At 37.7% G+C, this 16160-nt stretch overlaps 1 protein-coding gene across 5 annotated transcripts in view; it reads left to right on the top strand.

The window, feature by feature from the left end:
* Window positions 1-16146, top strand: part of si:dkey-219c3.2 (transcription initiation factor TFIID subunit 4) — a 45065-nt gene extending 28919 nt beyond the window's left edge. For 2 of the 5 annotated variants that reach the window (XM_051883173.1, XM_051883170.1), the window contains exon 14: window positions 12598-14212. In XM_051883173.1, coding sequence (XP_051739133.1) covers window positions 12598-12771 — 174 coding nt within the window. In that variant the 3' untranslated portion in view covers window positions 12772-14212. Of the gene's footprint in view, window positions 1-2674; window positions 3322-12597; window positions 14213-15917 lie in introns of those variants that run through there. The other 3 variants (XM_051883172.1, XM_051883171.1, XM_051883174.1) reach the window with 3 other exon arrangements.
* The last annotated feature ends 14 nt before the right edge of the window (window positions 16147-16160 follow it).

Below are 16160 nucleotides of genomic sequence, written 5' to 3'. Positions count from 1 at the left end.
TTCTGTCTTTCACATCCAACTCAACGTTGCCTTCGGCAGTGCCTCCCCCAACATGTGCGCAGAAACTCGCACACACACTGCCTCGATGTGGAGCAAAGTGAATATGACTTTTCTAAAGGGGTCGGTCCTCGCCCAGAGGTCCGTGGCTGGGCCTGCTCTGAAGGGTCCAGTCAGAGATTTCATCACAGCAATGTGCCTGAAGGGCAGCATGGCCCGAAGCAGGAGGCAGCCATGTCATAATGGCTGCACTCATTCTTCCCCCACCCCCGTGTCCTGACAGCAAAATACCTCGTCCTTGCTCCCCATTCGCTCTATGTAGGCTTCCTGCGGTGTCTTTCTGCAGGGAACTTCATCAGGGACGTAGAGATAAAATACTCAAGTTCTTGTTTGCAGCGGTTGAGGAAAGGGCACAGTTTTTTTGCTTGCCCTTTGTCTGGCCTTCACGCCCTTGAGGCGGTTTGTTGTTTGATTGCTATTCCGTCTGTCTTTGGGTTGATGAAGCGTTTAGGCCAGAGGGCAGCCCTGCAGGACTGCTCGAGGGTAGATTAGTCACAAGGGCAGGTGATGAGGACGTTTCTGAAGGGCGAGTTTTAGGGCACGCTGTAATAAAGGCCGCTGAGTTCCTGTGGGCCTGCATACCAGACTGAGCCTGGGGGCAGATCACACATGAGGGTTCAGAGTTGAGCTGTTCTAACATGGGCTGCCCATATTAACATGTTCATCCCAGTCCTGAGGCCAGAGGGATGAAGAGGCCAACGGATTGAGAAACAATCCATGTGGAAAAAGAGGAAGAGAAGATGTTTTCGTATTGTCTGGTGCACTTCTTGTACTATTATTGTTTAGTTTAGTTTTTATTTATTTTATTTTTTTTGAAGATCACCATGATTCTTGACGCAAACAAACCGTGAGCACCTTCTCGGCCTACATGCGTTTTGTAAATGTAACGTGGGCTTTAACTTTCAGTTCGATTTGTGAAAGGTGGGTGTGGGTGTTCTAAACCTTTTTGTCTTTCTTCTCTGAAACAAAAAAGATATGGATGCATAATTGATCAGTACTAAAATTTGAGTTTCCGCATGCATTTCGTAACACGTTGGCTTTAACTTTCAGCTCAAGTTAAGAAAAGCGAGTATTGTGAGAAGGAAAAATGGAGACGAAAAGCAAGAAGAAATGTATCTCTCATACAGAATGAATATACGGTTGCCCTTCCCTGCAGCAGAATTAACAGGCATCACATGGAAAACAATCTCAGCCCCGGCTATGAAAGAGAGGAGAGGGCCATTAAAAGCAGCCTGAAGGGATGGACTGGACCCAATATCACTAAAGCAAGCTCTCACTCACTGAAGTGAGGGCTCGCTCACAGGCAAAGAACCGTGCAGAGTTCTATAGCCACAATTAAAATCTCCCCCTCTGCCAGATCGGCCAGAGGGCAGAGACTGAATGGGGGGAGGGAGGGAGACGTGGGGGCAGACATGGAATACCAAAGGCAGATTGAAATGTGTAGCCAGTAATGAGCACTACCAAAGCACAGCTTTTTGCAGCATCGGTCTAAAGTTTAAACATTACCAGTCATTGAACTGAGAGTGTGGTTGTTCTGTATGTATCGTTAAAGGGACCGTTCATGCAAAATTTAACATTGTCATCATTTACTCACCTCCATGTTGTTACAGACAACAGACAAACTGTGGATAGGGATGCACAATAGATCAGTAATTTTTATTTTTTTATATATATATATATATATATATATATACACACATACATACATATTTACATTATTGGTTGTTGTTGTTTTTTTTTAATGTATTTTATTTGTATCAAATATTTTGTTTATGCTCATTTCCCCTATTTTTACATTTAGATTACTTTCATCTAGATTATCATCTAATGCTTACTTGAAGTTTATCTTTAAAAGCACTCTTCAATTTAAAGCCGGCATGAAAAAAAAACTGTTTTCTAAATGCACGTTATTGATCTCCGTACTTTTCTTTTTTGCAATTTTGACCTCGTAATTCTTGATCAAATGTGTTATGACAGATCTCTCTATGTATGTTCTCTAGCTATGACGAATTTCTCGAAGTATGCCAGACTTCAATCATTTAGTCAGCTTAAACAAAAAAAAAGGGGGGAAAATCAACTGCGAGCTTGCATTCAGCTCTGCCTCCATTCTGTCAGCAACTGATGGACCTAACCAAGTCCCATCCTACATTTTTTTTCGATAATCCATTTTTGTTCCGATGTATGTCACAATATGGAAGAAAAGATTTATTGCTATTTACGTTTCATTGCGGCTTGAATCTTTTTCAAATGTCAAAGTCAGTATAAATTTTTTTTATAAATTCACAATTGATTTATTTTTATTTTATTTTGACAAAATAATAGAATTTTAGTATCAGTGCATCCCTTAATTGCACAGTGTCCAGAGCTCTTTTTTCATAATGGGCACTGTTAAACTTCCAAAAAACAGTCTGTATGACTCGTGCACCATATTTCAAGCTGTCGTAAGCCATAAAATATCTTTTTTTCTTTTCTTCAGGGAAAAGACTACAATTTAACTTGTGTTGGAAGTCTTAATTTTGCTCTTGTTTTATTTGTCTTAGTAATTGTTTGATTTGTGATTTGTCATAAATGTATTATCATAAACCTAATATATGACACATTGCTTTTTCTCATTTAGATGCCTGTTCCTCAGGTTTCCAGTAGGCTCCCATTTTCTGTCCCCTACACGCCTTAACCTTGGCCTACACATTATGCTTTATCTCTGTGGTTTGTTACTGTTGTGTAAAGTTGGATCATTAATATAAAATTCACACATATTCTCTTGTTTCCTGTGGCAGATTTTGCCGGTTGATTGGAGCGCCAGTGTTTTTTCATGCACGGTGATGTGATGAGTCTTGTGTGCGCTATCTGTGGGTTATCTGCATGTGTTTTGACATGATAAGAAGGAGCATGAAGAGTCTGTTATCAGTTTATAGGGGTTGCGCGGAATAACGTAATGCCAAAAATTGCCTCTTTCTGACCCCAGGCTACCACTGCAAGAAGTGGAAGGTCTTTGTTAGTGGTTAGGGCTTTGTAAGAGTGATGTGTTCTGTTTTTCTTAATTTTGTATTGATCAAGTCATGCTTTGACAAGCATTTTTTCATCTAATATATTAAGAAAGGTTAAATTGGGTTTATTTGTCGACCCAGAAAAATCTTAGTGTCAGACTGAAAAGGGTGGTAAATTGGAGGGCTAGTTACCATCTTGTTGTTTTCATGAAAATTCGACTGAAGATATGTCGGAAAAAATGTAATTTTTAGTTTTTACTACTTTTTTTTGTATTATTAATTGGAGCCAGATTTTGCAGTGATGTTGTTGCAAATTGTTTTATGCAGTGAATGGTGGTTTTATAACCCTAATTTATGCAATAAATATTTCTTTGTAGATTTGGAAGTTATTGCTATATGATTTATTTCAGTAAATATACATAATGCTAATCTTTTTCCGTACATCATTGATCATTTTTGACCCACAACACACGTAGTAGAATGCTTGCTTAAAGACACAAGCAATGTGTAACACTTGATGGACTCACTGAAGTTTGTACAGGGAGTTGACAAAATGGAAAATCCCTTGCAGTATGTAGCTATGATCAAATGGAGAGCAGGGCCTCCAGAATATTTTCAGTCCTTCTTGGAATACTGTTATAAAAGTCTTGATGTGTGAGGAGTGGAATATTGCATCATTCTCCATGAGGAAAAGTGCCTTGAAGGATGAAGGAGATGGAATTTGCTATTCCTACTATGTGCTCGAGAACTTCACATGATGGTTCTGGTTTGATGATGCTCAGATTGGGAACTTAGTGAGACCATAAATGCATTTGACCTTATCTTGGCTTAAAATGTAACATCAAACCATATACCTGTCTGGATGTAGGAGAAAGAAGAAACATGGCTCTTCAGAACATTACTTTTTTCCCATTGCTCTACGGTTTGTGTGTTGTTCTTGCTCCAAATTAACAATCATTTGTTGCAATTACCGCAGCCCTGCCATATGTTTCAGCTTTCATGACCAGTTCATGTTCAGCGTTTCTCAGAGTACTTTTACTACTTACTGTTTCTTGGATGGTGATCATCTTGATTGTGTAGACGCTCTTAGTGTAGCACCCTTTCGTCTTTACCTGTTACGGCTAATGAAGATTTTGTGGGATGTTTGGTACAATGAATAAGGTGATCTACATTCAGTTCCAATAATAACAGCACAATAGACCTCAAAAAGGAACGTTTCCAGCAATCTACTCTTTTAGAATGCAAGTGCATGCTTTTCGCCAGCTTATAATGATGCCCCTCTATTTTGCCCACATCAATGAAAAAGCATTCGGCACCGTCAACAAAGTCAAGCCTTTGGCGCTTTTAAGATGCCCATCTCAGAAATTAATTACCTCCCTTGTTAATCTTTGCTAATTAAAATTGTAAGTTTATTGGTTCATGATGGCCATGGAAGGACAACACTCACCAAGTTCCCTCCAACTGCAAGAGTTTTGTGAAAGTTGGCTTTAGTGACACCAGTCAGAACAGTAGGAGACTCTTTTGGATTCATTGAGCAGTTTTTACCTCCTTTTTTCAGGAATTTTACTTTTGTACCCACATATGGTGACAATCTTTTGTTTCTTCTGTTTGTTTTGTAAAGAAAGAAAACAGTTGGTCCAAGATTAGCTGCAGAGGTTGCCTACATGTAGACTAATCCATTAGTGTGGATAGGTTATTGGCTTCCTTTCTGCTGCTCAAATGGAAACCCATTAACGGAGGTAATGTGTGCCTCTGGCGAAGCCCACGGCACGGAGGCAGTGGAGGGTGTATCTCTCATGGAGCAAACACACACTGGTGTTTAGAAGACTAACAGTCTCCTGAACCGATGAGCCAAATATTTCTTTCACTGTCACTTTTTTTTTTTTTTTTTTTTTTGCGGTTAATTTTTTATGCTTGTCCTCCTTTAACTCTTTTCTCTGTCTTTTACTCTATATATCTCATACTTTCAACTGTTTTCTCTTTCTCTCACTCTCTCTCACTCTTGCTCGCTCTTTTGCTTTCTCCTGACGCTCTCTGGCTGACACTGGCTTGGGTACAGAGTCACATTGATCTGTGAAAAATCCTTCAGGCAATCATGAAATATTAAATTCAAGTCGTACTCTACCACTTCTCTCCTTTCTCTCTTTCGTTCCCTTCGCTCTCTTTATCGCTTTCCTTCCCGATTCGCCATGTCCTTCCTTGCATTTAGTTTATTCGCACTGCATTTCATCAGTTGGAACAAGTTACAACCTTGCATAAGTCACACAGACCGATCTCTATCTACGTTTTAAGTATTTGCATCTACATCTTAAATGTAAACACCTTTCTGGAGTTTATTAACCAGAACAGTCATTTGCAAAGCACTCTTATTCAAGGACTCAATAGCATTTTTGTATTATATTTTACATTGACGATGAGCGTACGTTTCCTCAGTTGGTATGCACATTGTGGTTGTGAATGTGTATACCAATTGAGGAAATGTTGATTTTGTCGATTTATATATTTTTGTTCCTCAATTATATATACATTGAGGTTAATTTCTTCATTTTTATATTAGTATTGTGTTGCATTTAAGAGGAAAAAGATGGCAGATCTATTTTCAGTGTATTTGTTGATAGCTTAAAGAGTAAAAACATCAACAAACTGTGAATCTAAATGGTTATATACATTATCTTGGATTTCCTGCGCTTATTTTTTTACATTTTTCTTTCTCCCCCACTGCCAGAGATCTCTGGTTGGTTGTGTAAATAATCTGTTTCATATTACCGCAATGACCCTCTGTGTATGTAGAAGCCAGAGGGGTATTGGCACCATCTTGGCTTACCCTCCTGATTCCCTCAAGCTGTTCAGCTACCATTACAGCTCATACTATTGCTCTTTATACATTGTGTTTATTCTGGATTGAAACTCAGTAGGCGTGCATTTCGCAAATCGTAATGTAACAGCAACAATGTTTGTTAAATCCATTCCGTTGATAAACAAAATGTCATAACTTATTTTGAAAGCTATATGAGAGACAAAATCGGTAGTAGTGGAGACATTCAACATCCATTCTAGCGTAATGGAACATTTTTTGTACTCCAAACTAAGTGTTTTAAAGACCATCATGCCACAATCTTTGTTGAGCTACTTCATGTGTTTGTATAGCATCGCCCTCGAGCTTAATGTGTACCTTGTAGCCATGTGAGCTGTTGACAAGTGCTCTTTTTTTTATACAGGCAACACAATGTGGGAGAGCTGTTTGAATTGCAGGCAGATGTAGGCAGAATGTTCGTTCTCCCGCAAGTGCTGCCTGAAGCATCCCGGTTCTTTGTGCTGAGAGAGTGAAACGGGGCGAGAAAGGGATATGCTGTTTCTAAAATGTGTGCAGAATATTTGTGAATTTGCACCGTGGATATTTACCACACAAATTCGACAGATGTACATTGTCAGAGTGTCAGATTAGACACTTAAATTATGCTTAATCCTGAACAAACAGAGTTGGAGAGGTCTGGAGATGTCAACTCCTACAGCCTGGATGAATCACAGTATGTGGCATCTTCTGACATTCATATCTGACCCAAGTGTTTGGCATGCATGCTGCACTTTTGTTTTACTGAAAAGACTTTCTCTTTTTGGCAGTTATTAGCAATGATTGTGGCATATTTGAGAAGTTTGTATATTGATAAATGCTAATGATGGTTATCTAGTCCATTGACTAGAACCTGTGCCATATCTAGAGACTAGAGACTTGGGGTGGGCTCTTTTAATCGATAATGTTATCAGAACACCCTAGAAACCACCTAGCAACCACCTAGAATACCCCAGCACCTAGAAAAACTAACGTTATGTGGTTGTTAGGGTGTTTCTAGGGTTATCTGGGTGAGTTTTACCAACCGCATAGCAGCATGCTAAAAAAACACCTAGATAAATAGCATGTTATGCGGTTGTTATGGTGTTTCTAGGGTTATATGGGTGAGTTTTACCAACTGCATAGCAACATGCTATAAAAACACCTAGAAAAATAGCATGTTATGTGGTTGTTAGGGTGTTTCTAGGGGTATGTGGGTGAGTTTTACCAACTGCATAGCAACAAGCTATAAAAACACCTAGAAAAATAGCATATTATGTGGTTGTTAGGGTGTTTCTAGGGTTATCTGGGTGGGTTGTTCGGGTGTTTCTAGGGTTATATGGGTGAGTTTTACCAACCGCATAGCAACATGCTAAAAAACACCTAGAAAAACGAACATGTTATGTGGTTGTTAGGGTGTTTCTAGGGTTATATGGGTGTTTATTTAGCAACCACATTGCAACATGCTAAAATAACCCCTTAACAACTTTATAGCAACATGCTAAAACCACTCAAAACACCATAGAAAGGCAATAGCAACCACCCAGAATACCCCAATTTTCTTCAAAGGATCTTGTTTTGTCTATTCCATTAGTGGCTGAAGCTCTCAATTTGATTTTTAGTAAAGGTTGAAGGGGGAAAAAATCTAAAAAGAATTTGTTGGCATGTTGGATTCAGGGTTGATTGAGGGTTTGTAGTAGTATCTTCATCAGTTGGACTAGCATGCATACACTTTGCTGCATTTTGTTGTGTCTGTACTTAATTATGTGGTGAGGTAAAGATGGAACACCACAAAGCCTTACATGCTCTTGTTTTGGTTGGGGCCGCAGGCCTGGATTTTATCCCAGCTCTGCCCCTCAGCTCCTCAGCTTCACTGGAGGCAAAGGAACTGCAGCTTTGCCACTATTTCGCTAATTAGAAAATCCCCTTCCCTACAGCAAGACTTTTTAATTATGTGTAGTGTCAACTACTTTATAGATTTAATCCATGGTTAATACACACCAAACCACAAACTAGGATTGTGTCATAAATGGGCTGGAAAAGTGACCATGGTCTTAGTGGATTTCGTAGCACCATCTTACACTCTTAAAAATATAGGTTCCAAAAGGGGGTTTTGACACTACTATTTTTGATTCCCCAAAGAACCTTTTAGTGAACAGGTCTTACAAGAACCATTTTTTTCTTAGTGTGAAGAACATTTTAATAATCTAAAGAACCTTTTTCAACTAGAAAGAACCTTTTGTGCAGTTGAATAGTTCCATGGATGCTAAATGTTCTTCATGGAACCATTGATGCCAATAAAGAATTTTCGAGGAAGACATAGTGGTTTAAGTGGCCTTTTAGAAGCCCAACCATGTTCCTCATAGTTTTGTAATTGCACAAGGTTAGATGGTCCTGGATCAAAGTAAAAGACTGCCATCAAAAAGCCGGATAGTACAGGGTTAAAGTGAAGTGGAGCAGGGTTGCGTAGCCCCGGGCGGCAGTTCTGCAGAGACTGGGCTGTGTTCGTGCAGAGGCAAGGCGAGTCATTTCCCCAAACGCTGGAGACACACAGAACCCTCAGGCACTCTCTAACCTTTAGAGGCCAGAAGTGCTCACAGTCGTTTGGAGGAATAAGGTGGAGTAATAAGGTTTTTTTTCCTCTCCATTTTGTCTGGAGAGGGTTTTCTCTGTGGTGCTTTGGTCACTTTGAGTTGAAGGGCTTCTCAATTCTAGGGTAGCTTTGGCGCAGAGCTGCTTCTTGCATGACTTGTACTTGTTTTGAAGATTTTAAGACCTTTACGTCTGGTTGAAGGATATGTTTCATGCCGTTCTGCTCAATTCATGGCTTTCAGAGACCTACAAGTGTAAGCTGCCTCATCTCTTCGGGGTTTGGAGTCAGTTCCTCTGGAGGTGTTTGGTGTCCTACACACAGTGAACACGCGCACACACACAATTCAAGGGTTTACAACACACTTTAACCCTAATGACACTCGAAAAAGATAGCTTGTGCACCCTACACATTCCACTCCACAGCTAATGTGGTTTTAAAAAATACATTTCTCTCAGTGCCTGGGGCATGTTAATGCTCACATCTGTAATATATTCATCCATATCTTTACACATTTATGCAGGCTTAACAAGCTCCATCTCTAACGCACCACTAGGATAGTGGCAAAATGCCCTGAGCGTGTTCACCCACACATGCTAACTGTGAAACGCAGGCTTCCTGTACTGCAGTATCGAGTCGAGCAAGTAAAACTCTCTCTTACTAAAGGCTAGAGTTTAGGTGATTACATATTGGATTTTTTTTTTTTTAAATGAATTTTTACTGATATCTGTTTTGCGTTTTATTAATATTTTATTATGGGTCAACGATAAAAAAATGTAGTTTAAAACGCAAGAGGCAAGTTCTTAGAAATGTACTCTTCATATTCATTATGGTTTACAAAAACTTTTATTATTTTCAAGAAAAGTATCAATTTAATGATATAAAAATCATGTTGTGTAACCACAATGTAAAAAGTAACATTTTCCTAACACCTTGAATGTATGTGAGAGTACATATCCTAATTATTGTTTGAATAGTTTTTAAAGGGTTAGTTCACCCAAAAATAAAAATTCTGTCATTAATTATTCACCCTCATGTCGTTCCACACCCGTAAGACCTTCGTTCATCTTCAGAACACAAATTAAGATATTTTTGATAAAATCCAATGACTCAGTAAGGCCTGCATCGCCAGCAATAACACTCCCTTTTTCAATGCCCAGAAAGCTACTAAAAACACATTTAAAACAGTTCATGTGACTACAGTGGTTCAACCTTAATATTATAAAGCGACTAGAATAATTTTTGTGCACCAAAAATAACAAAATAGCGACTTTTTTCAACAATATCTAGTGATGGACGATTTCAAAACACTGCTTCATGAAGCTTCGAAGCTTTACGAATCTTTTGTTTCGAATCAGTGGTTCAGAGCGCGTATCAAACTGCCAGAGTCACATGAACTATTGAAGTTTCAAAACAGTTATGACGTAACAAAGCCTCATTTACTGAAATCATGTAATTTTGGCGCTCTGAACCACTGATTCTAAACAAAAGCTTCGAAGCTTCATGAAGCAGTGTTTCACCCATCACTAGATATTGTGGAATAAAGTCGCTATTTTGTTATTTTTGGTGCACAAAAAGTATTCTAGTCGCTTCATAACATTAAGGTTGAACCACTGTAGTCACATGAACTGTTTTAAATATGTCTTTAGTAGCTTTCTGGGCATTGAAAAAGGGAGTGTTATTGCTGGCGATGCAGGCCTCACTGAGCCATCGGATTTTATCAAAAATATCTTAATTTGTGTTCCGAAGATGAACGAAGGTCTTACGGGTGTGGTAAGACATGAGTGAGAGTAATAAATAACAGAATTTTCATTTTTGGGTGAACTAACCCTTAAAATGTTTTTCAAGCTAAAATGTCTACAAATATCATGAATTATTCATGTCATTCATTATTCATGTTTTATTTTATTTTATTTCAGCTTTTCAATTTCAATTAACAAACAATTTCTAATAGTTTAATATATATATATATAATTTTTTTTTTTTTTTTTTTTTTTTTTTAACCTAGAAATGGCAATTTTGCCAAACTATAGCTTTTCCTTTCAAAAGTTTCATTATTTTAATGAGACTTTTTTTCTTTGTTATATTAGGACATTTTTTTCCACCCTGGCATTTTGGACATGTATGCACGCTTAAAAAAGAATATAAAATTAATCTTAATTAAAAAACATGTTTGGAAAAACATGTTCATTATAGAAGAGGTGTATTCAAGTCATTGCATGTATGAATCAAATTTTTGAATAAGATCATGCAATTGACCCATTTATTTGAAATCACCAAATGCAGTGGGTCTGTGTTTATGACCTCATTCATAAGTGTTTGTTGATTTGCTGACTATTGCGTGGCATTGAGTCAGATGCTGAAATCTCGCACTAGCTCGTTACGTTTTTATCTCCACACACACACACACACACACATACAGAATCCAATGCTCGGCATTGATTTCAGGTTTATTTAAGTTTGTGCAATATGTAACCAGAGGCTTACTATCACTCGATCTTGTATCACATCTTGTACTCAACTTCCTGGAACAGTCTCTTCTGGGTGTGGTTATGATTGAAAATTTTGGCAATAATCTCTGATTTCAGTTTCACATTTCATTCTTCCCTTAAAGTGCTCCTAACAATTTTCGAATAATAAGCTAACATTAACGACATACAAGACCACGCACGACCTGCCCGCGTAAACATGTCGTGAGCTCTGCCAGCCCTGGGTGTGTGTGAGAGTCGGAATCATTCAGGGTGTGTAAGAGCATGTATGAGGGTGATATAGATCCCACAAAGCTGCACGTTGTTTCTGTAGGGTGTGGTGTGTGTTTTGTGCCTAGAGGCCATCTTACACCTTCTCACGTATACTTAGTATTCAGTGAAGGCTGGAGACCCTAACCTCATTCCAGCCGAGTGATGTCACGCTATAGACCCCCTGTACGGCTGATGAATACGATACACATGCGATCTTCCTCTCTCCTCCAGTAAATTGGATGTAAGGTCTTTCCCCTCAAGGTGGACTACGTAAATAATCTTAATGTGGCGTCAGCTGCTCGTGAGCCCTCCGTTTCATCGTCTTCACTAGTATTTCATTTGAATGATCTTTGTTTTTTGCAAGAGTTTCGTTGTGATCTCACTCCTTCTCTCTCACATTTGTTTGAGTCAAATCTGCTTTGAGATACTGTAGTTGAGATCAAAAGTCTGCTGCCCGGGGCATGAGGTGTGGTTCTCTAGCCTCGAGCTGAGAACAGATGATCACATGTTGGGCAGGTGTGCTGACAAACACACAAAAGCACAAAACCAGAGGATCTTTGATGACTGCAAGGTCTTTACTGCAAAAATGCGTGCATAAAAAAAAAAATCTAATGAAGGCCAGACTGGTTTGTCTCAGATTTAGGTAGCACAAAGACTTCAGTTCTTTGCTTCTTTACATTTGGGTTTTATTTGATTTTATTCATTTTTGACTCATTTTTAAACCCAAAACCCTTTTGACAATCCTTCTTTACCATTTTAAATTTAACACAAAACAATCTGACCTAATCAAATCTTTGAGAATAAAATAGATTTTAAATAAAATACAAAGCAATCTAGCTTAATCTTAGTCTTTGGAAATAGATTTTTATATAATTTTATTTCTTTTTATTATTTTAAATTAAACACGAACACAAAATAATGTGACCTAATCTTTTGAGAATTTTTTTTTTTTTTTTTTTTTTTTTTACTATTTTAAATGTAACACAAAATAATATTTCAATCCAATCTTTGAAAATAAAAAATAAATTTTATTCATTTTTTACTTTTTTAAATTAAATGCACAACAATCTGACCTAATCCAATCTTCGAGAATTAAGCTTTGTTTTATTTTTATTATTATTATTTAAAAAAATAAAAGAATTGAATGCTGTAAGTCATGAGAGAAATTTTATACAGTAAAATATTGGCAACTGTAAAATAAATCAAAGTCAGACATTTTAATAAATAGTAACATTTATTAAAATAAACAATTTGTTTAATTTCTTTTTTTCAAGTAATTCAGTAAGTTTGTCTAAATACGGTTAAATAAAATAAAAATAAAATCTAGAATTGATTGTCATCAATCACAGACTTGGCAATGACCTAATGAATTCTTTCATTATTCCCCTTCAGCTTCCTGCAGGCTCCTCTGGATCAGCGACCGGTTCTACCTCATCCTCCTCGTCCTCGGTTCGGCAGACCCGTCAGCGCATCACCCGGGTCAACCTCAGGGACTTGATCTTCTGCATGGAGCAGGAGCGAACCACAGCCAGGTCCATGCTGCTCTACAAGGCCCTTCTGAAGTAGCACTGATCCAGTGAGATGGATGAGATCATCCACCCTAATGGTACTCCACCTGCTTGACTCTCAGTAAAACGTTCAAGTCTTCCTCTCCTTCTCCACATTCATCTCCAGTTTGTGCCTTCAGACTCACCTGTGGCATGAACTCTTTGATCAGTACGAGCGTGTTGCTGTGAAACTTCCAAACGTGGCCGTTCTGGAGATGAGAAGGTTCTGGAAAAGCGCGTAAGGCGGCGGCTGTGGACACCATGTGATTTATCCCCTTTGGGTGACCCTTTTATGGTTTTACTTCCCCTTTGTTTTGGATTAATGAGCCATCATTTTGAGCAATGTTGATCTTTTTATTCATTAACTTGAACTCGGACTGATTTTACGTTTCAGGATAGAGATTGAGATTTGTTTTATATAAATAATGGCTGGACTTGTTTTTAACCGAAAGCCTCATTTGCAATAGAGACACTGGAAATGTGAATGCAAAGTTTTAGAGGTCTAACGAGTCGGAAGTATTTTTAGTAACTTATAAGTAGCGCATCTTTAAGTCTCTGAGGAAACGTGTGGATGTTTTTGGGGTTTTTTTTGTTACAGATTTATGCAAAATGAAGAAATTCTGTGTTGTAAAACACTGACTGTCTTTCATCCTATTGGATGGTCTTTTGAAATTCAATGACAGTTTTGTCTCGCACACTCAGTGTGGGGTTATAGGTGTGTACGGTTTCACTAGTGTCTGTTAAGTATACTGTGAAATGGTGCCTTATGTGGCCCTCCTGGGGCACCATTGTTTTTGAATCAAATCAACGGCATGGAATTATCTAATATGCTAATACTAATATGCATCGCTTCAACACCGATTCTAGAGCAGGATCTCTCGTAACTTATTTGTGGAGAAATGGCAGGTTGTACGTATTGTTAATTTGACCATTTTTTTTTAAATACGTTAAATATGGGGTGGCTTTGACAGACTGCAGTAATGATTTTAAAATACTAATAATGCATTTTGGATCCTGTACTTTTGTGTATGAAATTCAGTTTCATTATAAATTTACTATCTGTCATTGGGCATTATTTTATGTCTCAAACAGCAAATATTTGTATACTGCCCTTGACATGCAGTAGGAGAGGAAATGACATTGTTCGACATGTACCTTTTGGCGTTGTACAGATGTATGTTGGGAGACGGTCAACGTTCATGTCGTGTGCAATGATTCCTTTGAGATCTGAGGCAAATTTTTTCCATCACTCAGATTTGTTTTAATTCGTGTTGTTTGTGCTGACGTTTGGACAAACAGTATTGTTGATCAAGGGATTGTCTTTTGTCTAAAAAAACATATCTATTAGAATTTCTATTTTTGCTAAATTTAACAATTTTTGAATGTTTGGTTGGTTTGGAAAAAAGTGCTCATCTCTATTAAATTTGTACTTTTGTAAAAGAATAAAGTTCCTAATTATACTTCTGGCATGATTTTTTTGATTTCTTTGATGTTTGCCAATAGCTAATGCTCTAATTTATGCTCTTGACATAACCAGCAAGTAAAGGATCAAATAAATGTGGCCTGATTCCTGGGACAATTTTTGGTCCCCTTTATATTAAAGGGTTAGTTCACCCAAAAATGAAAATTTTGTCATTAATTACTCACCCTCATGTCGTTTCACACCTGTAAGACCTTCATTCATCTTCGGAACACAAATTAAGATATTTTTGATAAAATACGATGGCTCAGTGAGGCCTCCATTGACAGCAAGATAATTAACACTTTCAATGCCCAGAAAGCTACTAAAGACACATTTAAAACAGTTCATGTGACTACAGTGGTTCAACCTTAATGTTATGAAGCGTCGAGAATACTTTTTGTGCGCCAAAAAAACAAAATAACGACTTTATTCAACAATATCTAGTGATGGGCGATTTCAAAACACTGCTTCATGAAGCTTCGAAGCTTTACGGATCTTTTGTTTCGAATCAGTGGTTCGAACCACTGAAATTTTTAAACGAAGCCTCGTTTACTGAAATCATGTGACTTTGGCAGTTTGATACACGCTCCAAACCACTGATTCAAAACAAAAGATTCGTAAAGCTTCGAAGCTTCATGAAACGGTGTTTTCAGATCGCCCATAACTAGATATTGTTGAATAAAGTCGTTATTTTGTTTTTTTGGGCGCACAAAAAGTATTCTCGTCGCTTCATAACATTAAGGTTGAACCACTGTAGTCACATGAACTGTTTTAAATATGTCTTTAGTAGCTTTCTGGGCATCTGAAAGTGTTAATTATCTTGCTGTCAATTGAGGCCTCACTGAGCCATCAGATTTTATCAAAAATATCTTAATTTGTGTTCTGAAGATGAACGAAGGTCTTACAGGTGTGGAACGACATGAGGTTGAGTAATTAATGACAGAATTTTCATTTTTGGGTGAACTAACCCTTTAAATGTCTTTAACTATGTACTAACATTTAAATTAATCATTTAATACAGTGCACTTATTGTGTAAATACATGTTTTACATTGTACTTGTATTATAAAAAATACCTTCATGTAAACATATCTGTGCTTATATCGTTGACCTACCTTAACCCAGTGTTTCCCAACCCTGTTCTTAGACACATTTTAGATGTGTCTCATCTGACCCATCCGTTTCAGGCATTGGAGTCTCTACTAATGAGCTGATGAGTTGAATCATGTGTGTTTGTTTAGGAAGTGTTGGAAAACGTGTACTGTTAGTGTGCCTCCTGGAACAGCGTTGGGAAATACTGCCTTAACCCACCATAACCTTACCCGTATCCCACCTCAATAGCAGCAAAAGCGTTTTGCATTACAACATTAACACAAATAAGTACATTGGGTTTTTTTATGTAAGTACATGGTAATTAAAGACATCTCATGTAAACAGACCGTTTTTTTTTTTTGACCGTTGTCTGCAAACTCATTCAGGTGAGGCTCTATTCTGGTTTTTACCACCCACCTTTAATGATTCAGTCAGTTTCTGATGAAAAACATCAAGTCGCACCCTACTTTTTATTTTATCCTTGAATATTTTGTTCAGAAATACTTGAAATGGTTTATGAATGTTGTTATATCTATTTTCTAATTGCTATTATTGATCTTTTTGTTTCAACTTTGTAGTTTTTAATCAAAATGTCATAACTCAATCTTTCAGCAAAACGACAAACTTCTCTCTGGTGACGTATGCAGGACTTCTCCAATCATATCGTCCACTGAAACCCTCCACAACTGACTGCAAGCTCACATTCAGACCTGCCTCCAACCGACTGATTGAACCAAGTAATGAACCAAATAATGTTTCACTTGGATGTATGTAAATACGAAGAAAACATCTGTTGCTAACTCTGTTTAATCCTGACTAAACCTAACTCTGTTTTACAATATTTACTTCAAATGT

This window comes from Ctenopharyngodon idella, chromosome 24 (genome assembly GCF_019924925.1).
Source record: "Ctenopharyngodon idella isolate HZGC_01 chromosome 24, HZGC01, whole genome shotgun sequence".
Taxonomy (NCBI): domain Eukaryota; kingdom Metazoa; phylum Chordata; class Actinopteri; order Cypriniformes; family Xenocyprididae; genus Ctenopharyngodon; species Ctenopharyngodon idella.
Note: the sequence above shows the minus strand (reverse complement) of the source record. Positions and strands in the feature narration are given on the sequence as shown.